A 24,651-nucleotide genomic window follows, 5' to 3' on the forward strand; every position below is an offset into this window, starting at 1 on the left:
AGAGTGAAGCCTGATCTTACTGATATAAAAATTAATAGTTCAAGTCATGGTTTAAAAGCTACAGCAGCTTTTTGTACTTTATAAGATTTTCCTTAAAACTAGAATGAACTTTCCATTCTGTACTTTTAGAAATTTAATTACCTATAAAATATTTTTAAAATTAAAAATATTTTTAAAAATAAAATTTTTAAAAATCCTGTCTTTAATGTGTTAAAAGAAACCCAAAAAAAGCCAACAATGGTCCTCAATCCCCCATCTGTGACTGGGTAAACAGGGAATTTAAAGTTTTAATGCCCAATAGGAGCAGGCTGAGGCAGTGCATCAAATCCAAGCCCACCAACAGGCTTGTTGGCAAGTCCAGGCTTTGGTTGCCACACTGAGAATGGCAGAAGGGATGGATCAGAAGACATCAGAAAGTAACAACTCCAACCAGGCCTCTCACTGTCCACTGCCTGGACCTTGCTTTCAATGTGGCCAAGAAGGACACTGGGCTAAACACTGCCCGCAGCCCCAACCACCCAGGAATCCTTGCCTTCTGTGCTATCAGGAGGGGCACTGCAGAAGTGACTGCCCCTTGGCACCTAGCCACAAAGGGACTGTCGCTCCAAACCCTGACCTAATATTGGCACTGCTGGGCTTGGTCACTGATGATGTCTGAAGGTTGCCAGACTCAACGACCCCAGTGACCCTTCTTGAGCCTCAGGTAACAATCAAGATAGCGTGTATGTCGGTCTCCTTTTGAGTAGACACAGGAGATGCCTTCTCAGTGCTCGCATTCCTTCTCGGGGATCCACCGCTCCTTCCCTGGTCATGGTTATAGGTATAGATGGCAAACGCTCAACACCCCTAGGAACCCCTCATTTGTTTCTAGGTAAAGAGAACTAGCCTTCTCACTCCTTTTAAATAATGGCTTCATGTGCAGCACTACTGCAGGGTAGGGACCTCCTTTCAGCTAGGAGTTAAGTCTTCAGTGGAACCGTTTACTGCCCACTTCTCCTTCCCTAACTTCCTTTTTGCTAACACTTTCTGCCACCAAACCTCTGTTCACAACCTCCTCCACTCCAATGCTACACTACGTAAACCCAGAAGTGTGGAATACCTTCTGACTTGTTGTTACGAAACATCACCAACCTGTTTTTATTCCCATTAAAGATCCCTCCATCCTTCCTGTCTCACCCCCAGTTTCCAATCTCCCTCGCTCACCATAAAGGCCTAAAACCTATCATTCAACACCTCCTGACTAAACCACTCATCATGCCTGCTCACTCTCCGTGCAACATCCCTATCTTGCCCATCAAGTAACAGACGAGTCCTACCGCCTAGTACAGGACTTGTTCAATGAAGCTGTTGTCCCCATCCACCCCATAGTCCCTAACCCCTACACTCTTCTGTCACATATTCCGCCTAATACAATCCATTTTTCCATTCTTGATTTAAAGGACACTTTGTTTACAATTCCGCTGGGTCCTGTTTGTCAGTACCTATTTGCTTTCACTTGGGAGGATCCGAACACCGGTATTGCCTCCAATATTCTTGAGGCGTCCTCCCCCAGGGGTTCCAAGATTCGGTTCATATTTTTAGCCAAGCACTGGCCACATATCTGTTAAGCTGTCCTCTCTCGTCATCCAACTTGCTACAGTGTGTAGATGACCTGCTGCTATGCAGCCCATCTGAAACCAGTTCACTGGAACACACAGCCCAACTCTTAAACTTCTTAGCTTCTAAAGGCTATCAAGCTAAAGCCCAGCTCTCTTGCACAACCGTTACCTACTTAGGCCTACAGCTCACTCCCACCACCCAGGAACTCACAATAGACTGACGCCAAGTGGTAAAGAAGCTCCTAGCTCCAGAAAACGCAGACCAAATACTTTCCTTCTTAGGCTTTGGAGGATTTTTCAGACACTGTATTCCTATCTTCTCTTTATTAGCTAACCCCCTTTACGAGGCCGCTAAGGCCACTCCCATTGGCTCTCTAGAGTCTCCCTGGTTAGTCATAGCACCCTCTTAACAAACTCCAACATACTCTCCTCCACTCCCTACCTTTACATCTACCAAACCGTTTTACTTCACACAGAGGAAAACAGGTATAGCAGTTGGAATACTTACTCAGCTCTGGGATCTTATCTATCCTCTGTAGCTTATCTGTCCAAACAACTAGATATGTCGATCAGAGGCTGGCAAGTGTGCATCTGGACCCTGGTGGGAGCCACCACCCCAGCGAGGGAAGCCCTAAAGCTGACACTGGGACCGCCTATCCAGGCGTCATCTACCCCCAGACTGCAGGAACTCCTCTCATACCAAGTCCTGTCTCTGCTGTCTCCAAGCCGATTGCCAGAAATCCACCTCATATCTATTGAAAACCCTAATATAAGCCTGTGCCAAGCTCCCTCCTTCAGCCCGGCATCACTCCTGCCTCTGCCACCAGACTCACTAGAACCGATAGGCACTCGAGCCCACAAAAAATTAAAGACTAACACTACCCGACATGAAATTTTTTTTTTAGTTTTTGTTTTTTTGTTTTAAATGTTTTATTAGGGGCTCATACAACTCTTATCACAGTCCATACACATACATACATCAATTGTATAAAGCACATCTGTACATTCTTTGCCCTAATCATTTTCTATTCTTTCTTTCTTTTTTTACATTTTATTAGGGACTCATACAACTCTTATCCCAATCCATACATATACATACATCAATTGTATAAAGCACATCCATACATTCCCCGCCCCAATCATTCTCAAGGCATTTGCTCTCCACTTAAGCCCTTTGCATCAGGTCCTCTTTTTTCCCCCTCCCTCCCCCTCCCCCATCCCTCATGTGCCCTTTGTAATTTATACATGGTTATTTTGTCATATCTTGCTCTACCGGAGTCTCCCTTTCCCCCCTTCTCTGCCGTCCCTCTCCCAGGGAGGAGGTCACATGTGGATCCCTGTAATCAGTTCCCCCTTTCCAACCCACTCACCCTACACTCTCCCAGCATCGCCCCTCACACCCTTGGTCCTGAAGGTATCATCCACCCTGGATTCCCTGTGCCTCCAGCCCTCATATATACCAGTGTACAACCTCTGCCCTATCCAGCCCTGCAAGGTAGAATTCGGATCATGGTAGTTGGGGGGAGGAAGCATCCAGAATCTGGGGGAAAGCTGTGCTCTTCGTCGGTACTACCTTGCACCCTGACTGACCCATCTCCTCTCCTAAACCCCTCTATGAGGGGATCTCCAGTGGCCGACACTTGGACCTTGGGTCTCCACTCTGCACTTCCCCCTTCATTCAATGTGGTATATATATATACACACATATTCTTTTTTTTTTTTTTGCATGATGCCTTATACCTGGTCCCTTTGGCACCTCGTGATCGCACTGGCTGGTGTGCTTCTTCCATGTGGGCTTTTTTGCTTCTGAGCTAGATGGCCGCTTGTTTATCTTCAAGCCTTTAAGACCCCAGACACTATCTCTTTTGATAGCCGGGCACCATCAGCTTTCTTCGCCACATTTGCTTATGCACCCATTTGTCTTCAGCGATCCTATCATGGAGGTGTGCAGCCAATGATATGATGATTTTTTGTTCTTTGATGCCTGATAACTGATCCCTTTGGGATCACTCGATCACTCAGGCTGGTGTGCTTCTTCCATGTGGGCTTTGTTGCTTCTGAGCTAGATGGCCGCTTGTTTATCTTCAAGCCTTTAAGAACCCAGTCACTATCTCTTTTGATAGCCGGGCACCATCAGCTTTCTTCACCACATTTACTTGTTCACCCACCCCGACATGAAATTTCAGATAAACCCTATCCTAATCCAGATATAACTTTGTTTGTTGATAGCAGTTCTGTTGTAGACACCCAAGGACAGTGACTTGCCACCTATGCTGTTTTCTCGCTTGACCAATCTGGGAAGTTGCATGTCTCCCAGTCGGGACCACCTCTCAAAAAGCTGAGCTCATTACCCTCACTCAAGCTCCCACCTTAGCTACAGGAAAAACAGCTGATATATATTCAGACTTTAAGTATGCGTTCCTTAGAGCTCACTCTCACGCCACCATCTGGAGAGAACGGGGATTTCTTACAACCAAAGGGTCCCCCATTGTAAAAAAGTAAATCTCTCACAGGCTCTTCGGTTACTGACAAAAGTAGCTATTATCCATTTCAAAGGACAGCAAACTGATAACTCTAATGTCACACAGAGCAACAATAAAGCAGACACTACAGCCAGAACCCTCACTACCAACTCTGCTAACCCAGTTCCAATGCTCTACTTTACCATGCCCGAGGGATACCCTCTTACACAGGCTAGGAAGAAGCACCCTGACCCAGAACGGGGGAAAGAAAACTCCTGAAGGGTGGATAGTTCTTCACCATCAAACAGCATTACCCACACAACAAGCCGAAGACCTCATACACCAAACTCACTCCTCTGTGCACAGGAGGCCGCGAGCCCAATCCCACTTCCTACAGCCAATAGTTTAACATCCTGAACTCACCCAGCTCATCCAAAACATTAGTTCTTCCTCTTCCGTATTGAGTTAGTTTATTGTGCCAACCTGGCCGATAAACTCATGTGGGGTTAATTCAAAGCCAGAGGATAAGTGACTCAGTGAGCCTAATCTTTCTTGTTCTCTGGTTACTTGCGCTCTGATGGCCAGACCAGGCTGCAACTGCCTTAGCCAGTTCCCCGCTTTAGCTGACAAGGCTCACTTCCTGCAAGACATCCCTGAGGAGAAGGCACATGGACCTACTCTGATGCAGGCCTGGGTGCTGGAGCAGCCGTGTGGAGACCCCTGCCAGCGCTGCGATGCTTACACATTCACTGACTCAGTTACCTCTGCAGTCAGCTAATAAAGTTATTTCTGTTTCTGCTTTCCCTTTGTCCTTTCAGTTATCTCAGTCTATCTCCCTGTGCCTCAGTTTACCTCTCAATCTCCACCAGTATGGAATACCATGCCACCAAGCAGGTGGTACCCCATCAAATGGCATGTGTGTGGGCCACCAGGAAGCCCCCGATATCACATTTCAACTAAAGCGTGAATGGAGGCTTCAAGCACTGAGATGGCATGGGGTCAGAGCTGCCCTGTATGCCTATCTGGCCAACGCCAAGCCCCCTGCCTGCAGTGCTCATCAGAGGGCGGTGTGTATGATGGGGGTGTGCTGGCCTGTGCGGTGCTGCTAGTGATGGTGGTGGTGTGTAAGGTGGGGGTGCTGGCACTGATGAGGGTGTCGGTGGGGGTGGCGAAATCTATGTGGACATAAGGGCCCTTCAGGAATCACAGTGTTGGCACCCCTCTTGCCCACTCTTCCCAACACTAGGACAAAGCCCCCGCCTTCCTCTCAGTGCACGCAGACTCAGCCTGGTCCCCAGTCAAAGTCCAAAAGTTCAAAGACTCGATGTAACCCATTTTAAGAACAAGGAATTAAACAAAGAAGCATGTCTTAAAAATCATCAATAAACTCTCATATTGCAAAAAAAAAAAACACCGGCAGATACAATCAACCTATTCAGATTAGGAAGGATTTAAAGCTGGTTAAGGAAAAAAAAATCGACCTCTGTAGTTCGTCCTTGGGATCAAAAGGAGGTCTGAAAAACCGGATTAAGAAGTGCTAAAACCCTGTACACGGATAATGCACTTCTGGACCAAGTCACCTCTAATCTGAAAACCTGCATGTTATAAAGCAAGGAAAGTTAATACAAGGACATTCGCATTTGGCTAAAGAGACCCATCCACAGTCCTGGCTAACGTCACGGGTGGGATTCTCAGTGAGGCCCAGGCCCTGCAGTGGAGCAGGCAGACACAGGAACAGTGTGTGTGTGTGTGTGTGTGTGTGTGTGTGTGTGTGTGTGCACGCGCACTGTGCCGCTGTTAGTGACCCAGAACGAAAAGTGCATTGGAGTGGGGAGTCTGGATCCTGCCTTCCTCAGGCACAGCCACAGTTTCTAGATGTGACCCCACACCGTCCTGCAGGTCTCCCACACCACCCACAGGCCTCAAGCCACACCCTCCGCCCACAGGCAAAGACACCCAGCAAGTCAGGAGAATGGATTCAGCTTTTCCTGAACAGCTCACTTCACAGCCAGGACACAGAGGGGAAGCGCCTACAGATGGACTGATCCTTATCGACCTGAGTGTGACTCAGGGAGGACAGGAATGAGACCTGGGGCTGTGGGATGACACCCATTCAGGGAAGGAATAGCTGTCCAATCTAATTTGCCAGTGTGAGAAATTTAAAGCTACCTGCTCAGTGAGACACAGCATGCTCCTCTACCCAACTCCTTACTTTGATAGGGAGACTCCCACACTCCCACTGAGAAGATCTGTCTAATTCCCCAGCCCTGGACTTCCTACAAATGTTGTGGTTTTTAAAAGAAAACAAAGAAACAATTCTTCATTGGCTGGTGATCTGGTGTCTTATCCCCACTTTGGCAGTGACAAAATTTAAAGGTCTACAAAGACCTCTGGTTGGATCAGGGGACTGATCCTTGTTTCTCATCACACCACCACTCGGTCCCTGCCTTGGGCTTGTTCAACCTGGGGGAGGTCCTGCAGGGATCAGTGGTGTCAGAGCTCTGAGGATTCTGTCATTTCTGTGTCTCTAGGTGGCAAAGCAGCAGCCAGGAAACCCAACCTGACATAGACCAGATGCTCTGACCCACTGGCCACTGGGTAACATGCCTGCCTGCTGCTGCAGCTGGGTGAGGGCAGGGAGCTGCGAACTGAGACTTTTAGAATGAGGGAAGAGGGGTTGGGAGTGAGGATACAAGTGACAATGTGGAACAGTGCAGTGACATCAAGGACAGCTACGTCATCAGGGATGAAGCCACCCTACCCTGATGAGTGCCCGTGACACTGATTCTCAGGAGACAGAGCCTGCCAAGTGGCAGCTCCCCATGGAGGTTGTGCTTTCTGGTGAGCACATCTCACACCTCCACCTTCCTGCCACTCCCATCCACCCCCACTGGCCTCAAGGCTCCTGAACAGTAAAAGGTCTGCACCTTCTGGAAATGCCTCTAGGGCTGGAGCAATGTCCCTAAAGATTACTCGGTCTGCCACATCAATGTACCTTCCCTTCAGAGATTTCAGAGTATGCTCCTGTCTGTAGGCGTCGTTGAAGGTTATGGGGCCACACCAAGCAGTGGGCCTCCTCGGGTGTGGTCTAGAAAATGGTCGGACTTCATGTCAGCTGTAGCGACTCTTCTTTGACCCCTTCTCTCTTTCGGGGGCACCTGCCTGAGGCCTCAGATTTGCGGCACCCCAGAGGTGTGTGCTGAAGCTGTGGTTATTGACCTGGAGGCATCAAACTCTCACAACCTCCTTGTTTTGTATTATCTAGATGGGTCGTATCAGGCCGATACCCAGGAATTTCCCCCTTGTCTGTATCCTGTCCAACTGGGATAGATTTGATCCAGATAGGCTGGACAAACAGAAGCTGATTTCACTTTGCAACTCTATTTGGACACAGTCTCTTTTAAAGGAGAATGGTGGACAGCCAATGGCACACTTTCCTTCCAACTCTGAACAAGCTAGAACATTTTTGTGGAATGATAGAGAAGTGGGCAAAGATCCCATATGATAGAGCATTTCTCCTCTAGAGGACCAGTAAAGACCTTCATTCCCAGTACACCCAGGACCCCCTATGGAACCCTGGACTTAGGGGCAACTATTCCCCCAGCCCTGAAAGAGCCCTGAATATTCAGCCCGTAGTAGAGGCTGCAGGGGGATTTGGTCCACAGGCAATTTACAAACCTTTTATTCTACTTGAACTCAAGAAAATTTAAAATGACTTGGGCAGTTACTCTAACAACCCCAACAGTACATAGAACACTTCCAGAACCTCACCCTTGCCTGTGATTTAACCTGGAAAGATGTAATGGTCAGACTGGGACAGCCCATTACAGACATTGAGAAAGAATGAGTGCTCAAAGGGGCTAGGAAGTTTGCAGAGGAGTTACATGTGATGAACAAAAAGTACCCTGTAGCGGAACCAGCTGTACCTTTAACTGACCCTGCTTTGAATCATAGTGAGGCTCAGAACATGTCGGCATGGGAACCTCTCCTGGTGTGCAACACCAATGGACTAAAATCAGGTATGCCAAAGACCATCATTAAGCCAAAGTGACAGCGAATCACCTGGGACCTACACAGTCTCCTGTAAGCTTTCTAGAGTGGCTAAAGGAGGCCCTGAAGAATCATACTGCTATAGACACAGAATCCTATGAGGGGCAAGTCTTACTCAGGGACAAGCTGCTCAAACAGACAACACCAGACGTTCACAAGAAGCTCCAAAAACTACCGCAGAAAGCTGAAGGAGCTAAGCCAGAGGAGATGATTGCTTGTACTAGTGTGGCCTTTTATAATCGGAGCAGGAATGGGAGGTTCGGGTCTGGGAGGAGGAGAGAAAGAAGGACACCCGGCAAGCCCAGGAATTGGTTGCTCTTAATAACCGATCCCTGTCGAATGCCTTCCAGGTTTCTCAGACCTTTGAACCAGGTACCAAATGCTACATTTGGCAGTGATCTGGTCATTGGGCTAGGAACTGCCCTAACCGGAACAAGGCTCCTTGAGCGCCATGGTTCCATTGGAATCAGAGCGGCCAATGGGCTGGCCTCTGGCCTAAAGCCAGAAACCTGGAGGGGAACCCACAGGCCCAAGTAAAGCTGCTAATGAAGCAGCATTGAAGACGCCCAGTGCGGACGACACAGCAACTGGAGATAACTGTTACTGGTCTGGAGCCTAGAGTTAGCATCAATGTGGCAGGATGGTGAGTGAACTTCCTTTCAGATACTGGGGCCACCTATTCTGTCCTAATATCCTTCCCAGGGCTCCTGGCACCCACGCCTGCTCCATCCTGGGAGACTCAGGAAAACCTGTAGTTAAACATTTTACTGAACCCCTCAGGTGCCTATGGCATAACTTTGATTTTTCTCATTGCTTTCTAATAATCCCCGAATGTCCAGCTCCTCTCCTAGGCCAGACATACTGTCCACGCTGCACACCTGCATAGTGATCAGGCCTCATTCTCGTCCCTCCACAGATTTCCAAATGTTCCTCACAGCGGAGAAGACACAGACTCACCATAACCCCTGAAGTTTAGGACACAAAGTCCACGGCAAAGCTAAGCATGCTACCCCTGGAAAGATTTTCCTAAAAGATCCTATTCAGTTTCCCATCAGGGACAGTATCCTTTGAACCCTGAAGCCATCAAAGGATTGCAACCCCTTCTTAGTAAGTTCCTCCACCATGGACTTTTGGTTCCTGTTAACTCCCCCTTAGCACCCCAATTTTACCAGTTAAAAAGAAAGATCTGGTCTTATCAGCTGGTCCAAGACCTCAGGATAATAAAGGAAGCAGTCATCCCACTGTACCCAGTATTGCCATAACCCTGCACCCTCTGAGGGGAAATTGTGAATTCCTTTACACTGTTCCTGTGTTTACAGTGAGCCAACACTCATGCCTGTTAGTCCTAAGATTTCTGTTTATTTCCTGTGACACTAACCTAACTTCAAGGGCACTGAAACCTCACAATCTTACCCTTGTCTCGCTTAAACTGTTCACCTGTATTTACGCTTGTTTGTTTCTCCAAAACTCTCAGGTTACCAAGGCCACTGAACCAAGTGTGCTAGCCCCAAGACCACCAGAACCTGGACGTCCTCAACCATATACATCCAGGGCCCTGAATGGACAAGCCCTTCCAACATAGTACAAAGGGTGTGGGCGCTAAACCCCACCTCGTCCCTTTTGCCAGCAGGAAGTAGCTACAGATGTAGTCACCCAGTACCCCAAAGATTTGGGTTCATATCTCATCAGGGAGGAATGTTAGGTAGTTTAGCTTAGGTACTGGGCGTCCATTATGCATGGACAGAGGTCTGAGCTACTGGCCCATGAAGGAGTGGTACACTGTGCATAGTCAGAGGCTCAGGTTTCGGCCAGGAACAGGAGGTACACCTGGGTTGGTGCTGCACCTGGATTGGACCACTGAGGCCAGGTAAATTCAATTCAGCCAAAGGGGTTGACCAGGGTCATCCACCACACCTCCCTGTGGAATATTTGAAAAGCCAGGAGCGTGGAGCCCTCTACTCAACTTTCCGAACAGCTTCTAGAGAGGCTGCACGGGGTGAGGGCACTGGAGGTGCCTGTGTGAACCTGACAGGTCTCCTAACTCTCATAAAACTCACTTGAATCACAAACCAGGCTTCAAGCATGAATTCTTTCTCATGTGGAACCAAGGACCGAGGTATGTCTATCCCCAGAGAGATCTAACAGTTTCAGAGGGGTGTTCCTGCTCTCCCAGCCCACTCCACCCTGTGGCCAGCAGAGGGTGACCCAGTCGAGCAGGAGACCTACCCACACTCTTTCTTGGGTCGCCTACCTCCTTGGTTCCACTTCCTCTGGGAGAAGGAAGTAACCTTTCCCGCTCCATTCCCCTGGGCGGTTCGTTTAGTGCACTCGATGTTTCCCTGCAATTATGGTGTATGGCAGACATGATCTTCCCACAGGCCACCTGCAAACTGGAGAAGCTGTGTCCATCCTTGTCGTGGAGGCACTGAGGCTGCCCCAGGAACCCCCAACTGCCTCGTTCAGGTTTTGTTGCTATAGATCCTGGGGCGCAGGCTCCACATCAGAAAGGACCACAGATGTTCCCCTATCCCACTGTAGGGCAGAAGTGAAGGTCCTGGCTAAGCCTTCAGAAGGCACCCTTGATGTGCCGTATGCACATTTGAGTCGGGAGACAGATGCGCCAGCAGCACAGTGCTCCCAGAAGGCGCCTGGTTTACCGGCTGCCAGCCTGAGAGGAGGTATGCCCACTATGCAAACACTTTAATGGGCAGCAACATGCCCAGAAAAGGAGACGGCACCCCACTCTGGCATAGGAGGAGATGATCTCCAACAGTCTAAGCATATGCTCCTGCCCAAGCAATACCTTCACCTCACATCTGGTCCTCCAAGGCAGCCCACCCCTGTGGTGTCTGCAATAAGAAGACCCTACCTGCCCTGGTGCTCAGGGGGTCTTGGATGGACAGGGTGGCTCACATTACAGATCTCACAGGTTGGGAGCTGCCCCTGGTTCACACCTTCCAGCTCCCCGCCTGGTGACCCACTTCACACTTGAGGTGTAAGGGTAGAGTTGACACAGTGGTCCTGGGTGAAACTTGATCCCAAACTAGGGACGCTGGACTCCTGGCTCTCCTCTCCACCCACCCCCAGCATGGGACAGATGGCGGTGTGGCTTTGCTCTCCCACCGCCTTGGAGCTTTCCTAGCAGTGTCCCCAACAAGAGGCAGCTGGGTGACCAAGGGGAACAGCACACCACGCTGACCTTGAGGTTGTTGGGGTACTTCTGTGTCCAGGCCAGGGGCATGGCGGCAAAGAGATCCCCCTGCCCACAAAGGCAGCGTGTACCCTGTGACGATGGCAAGACAGTCACAGGATGGGTGTCTTCACAGGAGCCCGCACCATGTGACGGCACTCACACAGTTACTCAGAGTCTAGAGCAGTGGTTCTCAACCTTCCTCATCCTGAGACCCGGTCCCACAGCTCCTCATGTGGCGTGCTCCCCAACCAGACAATTACTTCTGTTGCTACTTCATCACTATCATGTTCTACTGTTATGAATCATCATGTGAATATCTGATATGCAGGATGCATTTTCATTGGTACAAATGAACATAATTAAAGCATAGAGATTAATCACAAAAAATATGAAATTTTATATTGTGAAATATTGATTTCTAATGACAAATAAATCAAATTGCATCTGGAAGCAAGGTAAGCAGTCTTAATATCACAACGGTAGACTACATTGCTACATTTTGTGACAGGATGCTTAAAAGCCAACCTCAGTGTTGAATGTTGAGGTAGCTTCTTCCTCACCAGATCAGCCTATCTGCATTTCAGCACACCCACCTGGAGCTGGATAGAGGAGCAGGTGTCTCGGTTCCTAAGACCATGTGACATATGTGTTTTCCGATGGTCTTAGGCGACCCCTGTGCAAGCCTTGTTCGACCCCCAAAGGGGTCCCCACCTACAGCTTGAGAACCATTGCTCCTCCAAAGAAGAAAACATTTTAAACAGACAGTAACGAAACCCGGGCAAATCTCCCCTGGCATCCCAAGTATATGAGCACCTGTCGTGGGGAAGTTCTCAGAATGATATTCCTCAGATCAAGGATATGGGATCAGCTCAACAGAGGTTCTTGGGAAAGACTGCAGACAGACAGGGAAGACTTGTCCCAGAGCCAAAGGTTTCCCAGGGTGCCCCCAGGAACATCATCTCAGGGTGACCCCTCCCCCAGGAAAGCCCTTCACATGGGGTGGGCTCAGAGTTGGGTGGCTGGTCTGCAGTAAGTGGGGTCTCTCTTTGGCTTCGGAAATGTATGGTGAATCATCAATCCACACCACTTCTTAATAAATAAAGCTTTGTTAACAGCTAGTTCAAGAGGGGGACAGCACCCTGAAAAACTCTCCATTCAGGACAAGAAATAACAGGAATTTTATTTCGGTGTTCATATTTCCTTTCTGTGATTTAAAAAAATACTATTTTTATTATCTTTTACATGATTTTGTTGGGAGCACTCACAGGTCTTAAAATAATCCATATGTTGATTATATCAACCATATTTATACATGTGCTTCCATCATCATTTCCAAAATGTTTTCTTCTGACCCCTTGTTCTCAGCACTTTTATACCGTCCCTCCCCCATCATGAACCATGATCAATTATATATTGTTATTGTTTCATATTTGCTGTCATCTCCCTTCCCCCACATTTCTGTTATTCATTCCCTTGGTGGTGGGGCGGTTATATAGCCAACTGTGAGATGGGTTCCCTGTTTCTCCCACTACCCCTCCATGACCATCCCCCTACACTCATGCTATCACTACTCCCACTACTATTCCTGAGGGCTTTCTCTGTCCTGACTTCCATGAGTCCAGAGCTGTCATCTGTACCAATGTGTGTGTGTACATTCTGGCCAGATTTGTAAGGTATTACTGAGTCATGGTATTGGGGGAGAGGGGGAAGCATTCTGGAAGTAGACTAGTTACTAGAGGCATGATGTGTGTCTCATGGGTGCTACACTGCCCCTTGGTTGAATCATCCCTTCTTTATAACCCTTCTGTGGGGAGATATCCCACTGTCTACGGATGGGTTTTGGGTCTCCACTCCAAACCCCCTCATTCTCACCCATATAGTTGTTTGTTTGGGACCTTTTGATACCTGATGCTGTTGACACCTTATGATCACACAGGCAGGTGTGCTACTTCCATGTGGGCTTCTTTGCTTCCCTGCTAGATGACAGCCGCTCCTCTCCCAAGTCCATCAGGAACCACACGTCTGTTGTTTTCTCCTCTGGCATTTTCCTCCTGCTCATCTGATGTAGATAGACAAAGGGTGAAAGAAAGACAAAAACAAAAAAGCACAAACAAACAAACAAGGAAAAAAACCCAATAGAGAGTTCCATGTCAGGACAGGATTTTTACAGCTCAAAGTTAGTAGCGGTCTGGCTTAAGGGGAGGGACCTGGAAGCAGCTGCCTTCCCATCAGGCTGGCAGGGTGGGGGAAGGGAAACAGCACAGGTGCCAGTAAACATGCAAAGGCTCACAGGATCATTTACATTTCTTGATAATTGGGCAGGTCTGGAGGTGTCTTGAGGGTGTCAAGGTGTGTCAGGAGATTGGGACGGGAAGGAGGGGCATAGGCAGCTAGCTGCTAGCAGGGAGTGGAAGGCAGTTTTTTAAAAATGGAGTTCTTTATACTAAGCTGAGTTACTAAGCTATCACCGATTTTCCAGCTCCCAATATTTCTTCATTTCCTTCTCAATGCATCTGTATGGCATGTTTGGTCCATTTCAGATTGCAGAAACTTGTAAAATCAGATCTAGAATAGTTGTTCTGATAATGCGGCAATGGATGATACTCACTTTCCTGAACCATTGCAGCAGACAAAGCAGGTCCCTAAGCAAATGTGGGGAAGAAAGCTGATGGTGCCAGGTTATCAAAAGATATAGTGTCTGGGGTCTTAAAGGCTGAGGATAAATAAGAGGCCATCTAGCAGGGAAGCCTCACAGCCCAAAAGGAAGAAGCACACCAGACTGCGTGGTCATGAGGTGTCAGGAAGAGGTGCCAGAAATATAACAAGCAACCAAATAGATGTGAAAGGGTGGGGATGGAGTGGAGAACCAAAACCTCCCTGTAAGATAATTGGACAATCCCTCTGAGAAGGGCCACATAGAAGGGATGAACAATGTAAGGCACGGTAGAGCATTGATGAACCACATAACTATCCTCCAGTTCTTTATATTTCCTCCCCGTACTATCAAGGTTTGTACTTGTTTTACCTCATTAATCTTGTTAGATGTCTGCGTGTTGATCCGTATATTTAAAATGGGTACTTCAAAACCAAGATAGAGTAACCTTCAGAAATAGTAATAGGAGTAATGGTTCCCTGGGGGTCCAGGAAGAGAAGTGGGAAGGGGGACTAGGGAGCTGATGCCATTGATGACTGCATAACCACCAGTTCTCCACCTGTGAGTCATGACACCATTTGGGGATCAAGCAACCCTGTCACAGGGGTTCCCTGATCCATAACAGGAGCAAAATTATGGTTAGGAAGTGGCAACGAAAATAATTTAATAATTGGGGTTTCACTACAACATAAGGAATTGTAATAAAGGGTGGAGGTATTAGGGAGTTTGAGAAGCGTTGGATAGCGCCATGCAATGGGATCTGGGATGACTCACATAACTGAATGGTATATGAATGGATTTAAGGGATCGTGGAAGATATGGCCCAAAACACAGCTATTATTGGAAAAGAAAGAAGTTTTCCTGGGGAGTTTTGTGGGGGAGGGAGGAGGAAAAGGGAACTGATATTAAGATGTTCAAGAAGAAAGAAAACATTGAAACTGACTGTGGTAGCAATTGAACAATATTGCTTGATGTGATTGAACTATGTTAATGTTATGGTATTTGTAGGAGCTCCCAATAAAATGATTAATTAAAATATATTAAAAAAAGAAATTGGTTAAACTCATCGTCTTCGGCATTGGTAGTTGGTGCATAAATGTAAGAGCGGAATTGGCTCGACTTCCGTGCAGGCGTGGGGACACCATCCATGGCTGAGAGCACGGTGCTTCAGGCCAGACCCTGTGATGTTCTTGGGGATGATGAGCGTGAATCCATTCTGCTGGTGCTTCTTCCTTGAGGGTCTCCAGGCTCTCCGTCTCCCTGCTTCTATGGTGGGTCTTACACATGGGGGGATGACCACCAACATCGGCCATCCCCTTCTCTTTGTGCTTCACCACCCTGTTTGCATGCTCCACACAACCATTTGGTGGGCACTGCAGAGCCATGGACAGAAGAGCCACACTAAGAGTTTTCCCTGCACCACACAGAGCGTCCAGCATCTCAGCTGTGTGCAAGCCATCACAGTCCAATGAGCTGACGGATGGGTGGTGCTGTCTTAGATGCATGGTGTCTCATACAAGAGAAGACACATAGAGGCACAGTGGGAAAGTAGCGATGTCTTCTTGGAATTTTGCTCGTAGCTGCAGATCAAGACATCCCTGGGATACTCATAAGCTGGGAAAGGCCAGGAAGGATTGTCCTGTAGAGATCTCAGAGAATGCAGGGCCCTGTCACGTATGGAGTCTAAATTTGAACCTCCAGCCTCCAGAACTGTGAAAAGAAAATATTCAGTCTTCATAAGCCAACCACTTGGTGGTACTTTGTTAAAGGCAGCCTGGGAAACAACACAACTGTCCTGACCTCTGCAGTAAGTTAAGGGCCAGCGAGAGTTAAAGGGTTCAGACCGGAGAATGCAATGTATCTGATATGATTGGATCTTTCTCTCTTTTTTTAAGCATGTTATTAGGGACTCATACAACTCTTACCACAATCCATACATACACCAATTGTGTAAAGCACATATCTACATTCTTTGCTCTCACGATTTTCTTTTTTTTTTTTTAATTTTAACAATTTATTGGGGCTCATACAATTCTTTTCACAGTTCATATATATACATACATCAATTGTATAAAGCACATCTGTACAGTCTTTGCCCTAATCATTTTTTTCTCTTTTCTTCTTTTACATTTTATTAGGGACTCATACAATTCTTACCACAATCCATACATATACATACATCAATTGTATAAAGCACATCCATACATTCCCTGCCCCAATCATTCTCAAGGCATTTGCTCTCCACTTAAGCCCCTTGCATCAGGTCCTCTTTTTTTCCCCCTCCTCCCTCCCCCTTCCCCCCTCCCTCATATGCTCTTGGTAATTTATACATCGTTATTGCTCTCACCATTTTCAAAGCATTTTCTCTCCACTTAAGCCCTTTGCATCAGGTTCTCTTTTTTTTCCCTCCCTCACTGCTCCCCCTTCCCTCATGAGCCCTTGATAATTAAAAAAATTATTTTGTTATATCTTGCCATGTCTGTCATCTCCCTTCATCCCTTTTCTGTTGTCTGCCCCCCAGGGAGGAGGTCACAGTGGGCAGAATGCAATGTATCTGATCTGGTTGGATCTTTCGTTTTGTAAGGTATAAGAGCAATCTTGTAGAAAGTTGGGAAAATGTGCACCTTGAGTAGCTGTTGCAGCATGCAAGGGGCAGCAAATGTTATTGGGAAATTTGTCTGCAGATAATGGAAAATGTCCACGACTCTTTGAAATCCTTTTATAATACAGGATGATTATTCAGTGTGTGTGGCAACTGCTATTTATGTGAAAGAGAGAGTCAGCACATACGGACGTGTGTCAGAAGGAACCCCACTTTGATAAATCACTGAGGCCCCAGGACTTGGCAGACACAGAGTTGTACTCACAGATATGATTCATTATATCCAGAGGACACAGCAATCTCAGCAAAGGGAAAAGGCACAGGGGAGAAGTCTGGGGGCCCGAGGAGTGAGCTTCCAGAGACTTCTTCCAGTGGGGTCACAACGGACACAATTCCAATGTATTGGGACACCGGAAGTGAAATGGGGCAAAGCAGGAAGCTCATTAGGCTTGGTGCTGAAGTTTGGGCTTGGGGGCTGGTATTGTAGTCAGCCCTGGATCGTCATACACCAAAGTTGCCAACACTCAGATGGGGGTGTTTGGCACCCACCATACATTTTGTACCCACAGTACCGAGTCTCTCAGGAGGGAAAGGAAGGATTTCTGCAAAACCCAATTTCGCTGACACCAGCTCAAGGCTTGAGTGCAGTATGCGGAGCTGGATCAGAGCAGAAATGAAGACACAGAAACGTGGTTACACACCAGTCAAGCCAAGGCTGTCCCGCACACTCCTGTATTTTCTCTGCCAGCTAGAGCATGGTTTAGTAGACAAGGATGTACTTCCACAATATAAACTAGGAACTAGAGCACAGACTAAGCACTAGGTTCTCCTAACAAACTGCCTTCTCGGGAGGCTCAAGGTTGTCGTCTTCGGGAAGGAACGCAGCGCCCTCGGTCTGGTCCTTCTCCCGTCCACTGCCCTCAGCCTCTGATAGCTCCTTCGGGGTCAACGTGTGACTTGTGCAGAGGCCTCAGGACAGCATTGGACTTGCTTGTCCACTCTTTGGGTCACAGGTGAGATAGAAAGGATGTTCAGTGCTGGGAGCCAAACTGCTGTTGTGGTATACTAGAAGCTGTGAGGGTTAGGCTTTGGATCAACTCAGCTGGTCCAGATTTCTGAGTTGTGCACTTAGATCCTCCCCCGTGATACGATCTAATATACAGTCATTAACTCCGTGATAGAGTCTACTGTGAGCATCCCAGCAGCTGTGGGAGATGAAGATAGGTTGTGCTGTCCCCGGATCGAGTCCTGGTCCTGATGCAATTGGAAGGGAGTTTCATCAGGGATCTGGCCTAGTTTTATACAAGTTGACACCGTCTGGGAGCTAGGTCAATTCCTTTTGCTGGTCTGGATCCTGCATTTCGTTCATAGACCTTGGATTATTTGATTCTATAGCCCAAAGCCTGATATCCTGCTCCGTTCCTGGTTCCACAGCCCTGGCAGCTACACGAGTCAGGAAAGGCCATTAGCTTGACTGTGCCGATCTCCCATTCATCTGACTCTACCAAAGTGAGCCTGTGGTCTTCCAGCTTCCTGGTTCCTGTGTGCCCAGAAGGCCACCTGAGTGACAGATTGCACCAGCTGTGTCTAATCACTCCTAGGACAAGCACTTCCACAATGGTGTGAACACTTTTCTGCAGACACCGTCCCTTGTACATAACTGGACCCGCCTATCACTGAGGTTATTGATGTATGGAAATAGATGGATTTTGGCTGAGATACAACAAAAGTATTTTCAAGAACAGTTGAGGGGCCAGATTTGACCCATGAGCCATCGTGTGCTAACCTTCGACATAGAACAGTGGTTCTCAACGTTCTTCATGCCACGACCCTTTAACAGACTCCCACATGTTTTGGTGTCCCCTAAACCTAAAATGATTTTCGTTGCTACTTCGTAACTGTGATTTTGATTCTGTTACAAATCTGTTGACCCCTGTGAAAGGGTGTTCACTCCCAAAGGGGTTGGAACACGCAGGTTGAGAACCGCTGACATAGAAGAACCCTTGATATGGACTGAATTGTCTACCTCCAGAGACAGGTTGGACTCCTAACTCTAGTCGCTGGTCAATGGATACGTACATGCTGTGTAAATCCTTATCTTTCTTTTTCTCTTACTCAATGGATTTCTCTTGGGCAGGGAGCACATCTATGAATCACTCTTCTACGGAGTTAAAGGCAAGAGGCAGGAGGTAAAATGCCAAAAACCAAAACTGGATCATCTTGTCTGGGAAGAAGAGATGATGAGACAGAAAATTAAAATGTCGGATTTCCTTTACCTGAAAAACCAGAGCTGTCACATATGAGACTTCAACAAGAGTCTACACTTAGGACTGTCAATACCACATTGAAATTGTGGTCAACCGTCCCCAAGTTCAGCCTGGGAGATAAGATCTAGTATTCCCCCAGGCCTGAGTAAAAAGAGAACTGCAAAATCAAGGCATTGGGGGGGGAATGCCAGTGATTTCTAGAGCCTCTGAGTAGAATGAGGATAATAAGAAAATACTATGAGAGGTAAGATTGTTTAATGCCAGCAAGGCAAGGCAGGCTCATAGTGACCCTGTAGGAAGGGCAGAACTGCCCCTGTGCATTTCTGAGACTATCGCTCTTCATAGGAGTAAAAAGCCATGTCTTTCCCGGTAGAGCAGTTGGAGGTTTTGAACTAAGGACCCTGTGCTGATCTCCCCAATGCATAACCACTATGTTACCACGGATCCTCAAGACTTCTAGTATATTGACAGTAAGAACAGTGCACTAACCGCTAACCCTCACACGTGGACGCTCGACAAGAATTTCTCCCTTATTATTATTGTTTTCCAGAATAATGCACACAAAATACAGTTAGGACAAAGTTAGTTTCCTGTGGAGGCTACATGTGTACAAATATGGTCATTCATGGAGTCGTTAAACAGCCCTTTGTGGGAGGTTATTAGTTGTCCCCAAGGACAGGCACAGAGAAGGTCAGCGTCGTCCAAAGCCACACAGAAGGGAAGAGGCAAGGCTCTTATCTGGGACATCTGGTCAAACATAACGAGGCCCAGGGCAGTAAAGCAGCTCGCCCGCTCTCAGGTGTGTGCGGACGACTGAGTACACAAACACGGCGCTGCCCTACAGCTGCCCCGAGAATCTCACCTGTGCCCTCAGGAGGCCCAAATGGTCAGGTCTGGTCAGTGACTGCTGGCTCCTTGTTGTTTTGTGTCCCCACTTGCAACTCAGGACCAAGTAGGCACCAACCAATCTCCCAGGCCATTGACTTCTAGTCAGCCTGCATCAACCTCCACCAGGGCACCCCTGAGCCTCCCATTATATCCGCTATACTGTTTCCCACTCCCATGTCCCCGAAACACAAGGGACAGCAGCTGAATGTCTGGCTCCAGCCCTGCCGCAACAAGAGCCTGCTTGTTCCTGTTTGAGAGGTGCCTTTGCGAATCCCTGCTGGTGCTGCCTCTAAACCATGGGCATCAGACACAAGGTCTTTCAGTGAAAACCTCCTACATTCCAAGGAGTCCAGCCCGACACAGCTGCAGGATGGGGAGAGCAATGACAGAGTGGCTGTCCTTTTGTTAGGTAGCTAGATGTAGGGGGGCAGACTCTCCCTCCCAGGCCTGGAATGCCCCCATAGAAGAGCTTGGAAAGAAATCAGGCAACGAAGGAACGCCAATGAAGACCCCAAACTGAGCACGCGCAGACAAAGCCCCCAAGGCCCAGGTAAAACCGGCATCATGGACACCCCCACTTTACGTACAGGACATGGGAGGGCCTAACTCAGCCAATGGGGTCATCCAATACCACCAACCTCGCCTCCCCAGGCAGAGGGTTGAAATATCCTGGCTGTGGGAAGACCTCGCTCTCTGACCCTGCTCCCATTCAGAGGCAGGCGGAGTCTGAGGGTCTCCCTCCCCTACTGGGCACGCATGCGTCCTCTCCAGGTCTACTTGGGCCCCACAGCCTCCATGCCTCTAGCGTTCTTGGGCCTCTTGTCTCCCGGGATCCCCCTGAGTTCCACACCTGTGGGTGCTCTTCTCCATGTGCTCTTTCGACCTCAGTTGTGAACCCCAGCATGGCTTCCACACAGATTGGCACACTTCCCAGAATAGCATGGACCCTTTTGAGACTGTGAGACCTGAAACCTCTCCTGTCCTTCCTAAACAGCCCCTCAGATCACACAACGTGCTTCTGCGTGAGTACCTTCAGCGTGCCAAGCAAAGAACAGAGGTACAACCCGCTGCAGAAACCTAACACTTTCTCTTCTTCCAAAGCCTTGTATTTCTCTTGTTTTCTTAAAGCACCTTGCAATTTGTCTAGGGTCACATCTGTCCATCAGGCAGTAGTCGCTTGAGCCCTGCCCTGAGACGCTAAACCTACCTGAAGTGCCAGGTCAGTTCATGACCACCTGTTTCTAGGCTCCCTCTGCTCTGTTCTGAGGGACACACGGTCCTGCCTGGCTAAGAGGCAGAACCAGTGATGCAGGGGCCAGGCCTCCCTGGAGGGGATGTGGTGGTGATGAGCCAGTGTTAGGAACGTTCTGAAAGATGGTCAGCACTGGCAGTATCCTGGCCTCCAAACCAATCCAAGGGGCATCTCTTCTCCTAGTAGCCAAATTTACTCATCAAAACTTTGATCCAAATCCTGCCTGAATCAGGGATATCGTGACCTGACTCAAGCCCAAGCTCAGCCATCAGCTAACCCTCACTGGACCCTCTGGGCCTGGTGTCCATCCACTCAGCCTTGGCTGTGTTCTGTCGCCATGTGCCAGTCCCCTGATGGGACAGCTGTTGGAGCTAAGTAAAGCGGCCATGGTGAGACCTTGCAGACAGAGGGCCGAAGATGGGGAGATGCTTCGGGTCTCCGGGTACAGGCAGACAGGAGAAGCAGCCCCTCCCCAGTTTCTCCAGGCTGTGCCTGCCTTCGGCCCCTCTCAGATACTTATCCCTCAAACATCCTGGTGCTCCAGGGCTTGCCGCCATCCCTGGCACCCACTGAGATCAGGGTCAGGAGTGAAACAGGGCTGGACCCCGTATTCAGGAAGCACACCCAACCCTGGGGCCCTGCTTCCCTCTGGGGAGTGGGCTGCAGCTCAGGGTTGTGGACACCCACCCTAAGCGGGGGTGCGGTGGGGGTGCTCCTAGCCTAATAGCAGAGCCTTTGTCCAGGGAACGCACAGAGAGGGGACCACCACCCATGCCATTTTCCTGCGCCCGTCTTGTGCCCCAATTTTGATAGGCAACAGAATGCCCTCAGGGTCCCTGCAGTCACCACCCTGCACTGTGGCCACACCCAGGTGTCCTGTAACAAGAAGAGGCCTGTTGGGGTGTCACGTGACCATGGTGCCTATTTAGGACCCCCAGGTGGCATCGGAGTCATCCTTCTCTGTTACCCTGTGTCCACTGGCTTTATCTGCTCCACGCCAGGCTTCCACAGTCTCGCTGCCAAGATGAGTTTAGGAGGACCCTCAGAGACCAAGCCGGCCACCCCAGAGATCCAAGATATTGCGGACAAGGTGAGGCTGGGTGCTGGGCCCCTCTACCCTCCCTGGCAGGGTACACTGACAGCAGAGGGGAGATGGCGAGCAGTGCGTCTATCTACTGTCTATTCCTACAGTCGGGGGCACAGGAGCCCCCCTAAAGCGGAACGACAGAAAGTGTCCAGGAACAGCTCCAACCTCCCCCAGGAGCTCCAGTGTGAGCAGTGCTTGCTGTGCGCCCAGGGAACTGGGGTGATGTTCTGAAAAGGCTCCTTGGACCCTCGGGGCCATGGAGAACAGGCCAGAGCTACAGACAGCAGGGGCGTCATAGGCCGGACGGCCCAGGTTAACTTCTCTGAGCTGTTTGGGGAGAACAGGGAAATGGAAGGGAAGGGGCTCAGGCATTTGCACAGAGGGATGAGAAAACTCAGCGGGAGTCCCGAGTGAGTGCAGGACCTGGCTCAGCCCCCAGCTCCCCCTTGATTGCGCCCCGCCTGTTTCCTCCCCAGGGACAGGGGTGTCTTTGCCCCAACAGCATGGGGACTTTGTGAGGGTTCAATGGCTCGGTTCTGTGAAGCACTGAGTACTTTCCTTCAATCCCTTCCATGGGCTTGTGGTGATGGGTTCTCAGAGCCTCCTCTCCCCTACTGCTCAGTCCGCCCAGGAACACAGGGAGCACTCAGGGCTCTCCAGGAAAAGTAGGAAAGCTGACTGCCTCCTTTAATTCTCCTCCCTGTGCTGCTTGTCAGAAACACCACCCACCCACTCACCCCTGCCAGGGCCTGTGGTCGGCCCACCTGCATTGCTTCAGGGCTTTTAACCTGGCAGGAAAGGGCAGTGACTCAGAGCCCTGGGCCCTATGGAGAGGAGGAATTTTTCCAGGACACACATTTTGGCCTGTAGGAGCCACACCTACAAAAGTCTTCCTCATTCCCTCACCCCACCCACCAGCCTCTCTAATAGGGCTAGTCCTCCCTGCACCTGCTAGTTCACAGCTTCCTCACAGGCCCCGCCTGCCTCCTCTCACTCCCCTCTGCTCTACTGGAGCCCTCACCTGCGGGGAGCCCCCTCCTGTGTCTTAGAGGGTCCACTCTCCAGTCTGTCTGCTTCCTCACCCCGACCTCGGATGGTCACTGCTCTTGCCTCTCCTCTTGAAACGGGGCAGAGAAGCAATCCCTCATCCCCAAACGCTGGGCCAGCATGTGGACAGCCCTCACCTGTCTTAGGTATCTTTCCTCTGTGTCAGTGTGTGGGCGCCCCGCAGGCCCAGCCCTGCCCCTGCACACTACAGGTCACTAGGGTGTGTGGACGGCCTTTTCTCAGGTCACCCCTGGGATCAGTTGGGTGTACTGAGGAATGATGCTGGCATCAGTCTCAATACAGTAACCTGGAGACCAGAGGGTCCGTCCAGTGCAACAGGAGTTCACCTTCCAGTGCCCTCTGGGACCTCGGGTTCCAGCTGCAGCTTGCATGGGAACCACAGGGGTGACCAGTATGGTCCATGAACCAAAGCTGGTTCGACGTCACCATGGCTGACTTAAAATTGAACTGTCTGCAGTCAGTCTGACGCTCACAAACCCTTGGTAGAGTGAATGACAAGTGAATCCGTGTATGAGTGTGTGTGCCTGTGTGCACGATTTCATCATCAGCACTAACCGTATTCTACCTCGCCTCCGTTATAAAGGGCAGTATTATAGGAGAAAACATGTCTTGGGTTTGGCATTCAGAGTTCGGCTTATAAGATTCAACATGAGACAGGAGCCCTCCGGGTGTGTGTTTCTCCCGGGAGAGGGGAGGTCACACGTTTTTTGTTTTATTCTGTTCCCCTTGCCCAGGTAAGGTGCGAGGTGGAAGCGAAAGAAAACAAGAAGTTCCCGGAGTTTAAGGCGGTGGAGTACAAGTCTCAGGTGGTCCAGGGAGGGAACTACTTCATCAAGGTAGAGTCTCCTTCCCAGGGAAAAGGGGGGATCACAGAGAGCAGCTCTGAGAGCTGGGGCTGCAGGATAGGGGTGGTCCTCAGTGGGGTTGGAGGGAGGGGGTTCGGGGCTGCTCCCAGGGGTGTGGGGGCCAGGGAGGTGCTAAAACAGGTGGAGAAATGAGTCTCCCGGACAGTGGTCACCTGTGTATGGTCTCCCATACCTGGAGGACAGTGGTGGGAGCTGTCATAAGGCCAGGGAGTTGTGGGGGACTGAATAGACTGGCCTTCCCTCCTTCCCTGGGTCGCTTGCTCGCGCGCCTTCCCTGCAGCGGGAACACAGATCTAGGCAGTCAGTCTCCTCAGACAACTCTCTCCCTGCAGGTCCATGTGGGCGGTGGCAACTACATACACCTGCGTGTATTTGAGAGTCTCCCTCATGAGAAGAAGCCTCTCTCCTTAACCAGCTACCAGACCAACAAGACCAAGGAAGATGAGCTGACATAATTTTAACCTCTGGTTGCTTTGGGTCTACATGATCCACACATGAAGACGGTTCTGTTGGCTGAGTGGGAACACAGGACCAGAAATTAAACATGTGCATGCCATTCCACTGTGTCTTGTTCATTGTCCCCTAAATAATGAGTGTGACTCCAGAACTCTAACTTTAGTTCCCAAGGAGACCAAGCATTCTCATGAAATCTATTTTCCAAAGTC

General features: G+C 49.3%; 1 protein-coding gene across 1 annotated transcript; it reads left to right on the top strand.

Moving 5' to 3' along the window:
* The first annotated feature begins 21,989 nt into the window (after positions 1-21,989).
* On the top strand, positions 21,990-24,441 carry LOC142441311 (cystatin-B-like). Its single transcript, XM_075543344.1, has 3 exons — positions 21,990-22,055; positions 23,855-23,956; positions 24,319-24,441. The coding sequence occupies exons 1-3, from the start codon at positions 21,990-21,992 to the stop codon at positions 24,439-24,441; spliced, it is 291 nt and encodes a 96-aa protein (XP_075399459.1).
* The last annotated feature ends 210 nt before the right edge of the window (positions 24,442-24,651 follow it).

Source organism: Tenrec ecaudatus, chromosome 2 (genome assembly GCF_050624435.1).
Source record: "Tenrec ecaudatus isolate mTenEca1 chromosome 2, mTenEca1.hap1, whole genome shotgun sequence".
In the NCBI taxonomy this organism is placed as follows: domain Eukaryota; kingdom Metazoa; phylum Chordata; class Mammalia; order Afrosoricida; family Tenrecidae; genus Tenrec; species Tenrec ecaudatus.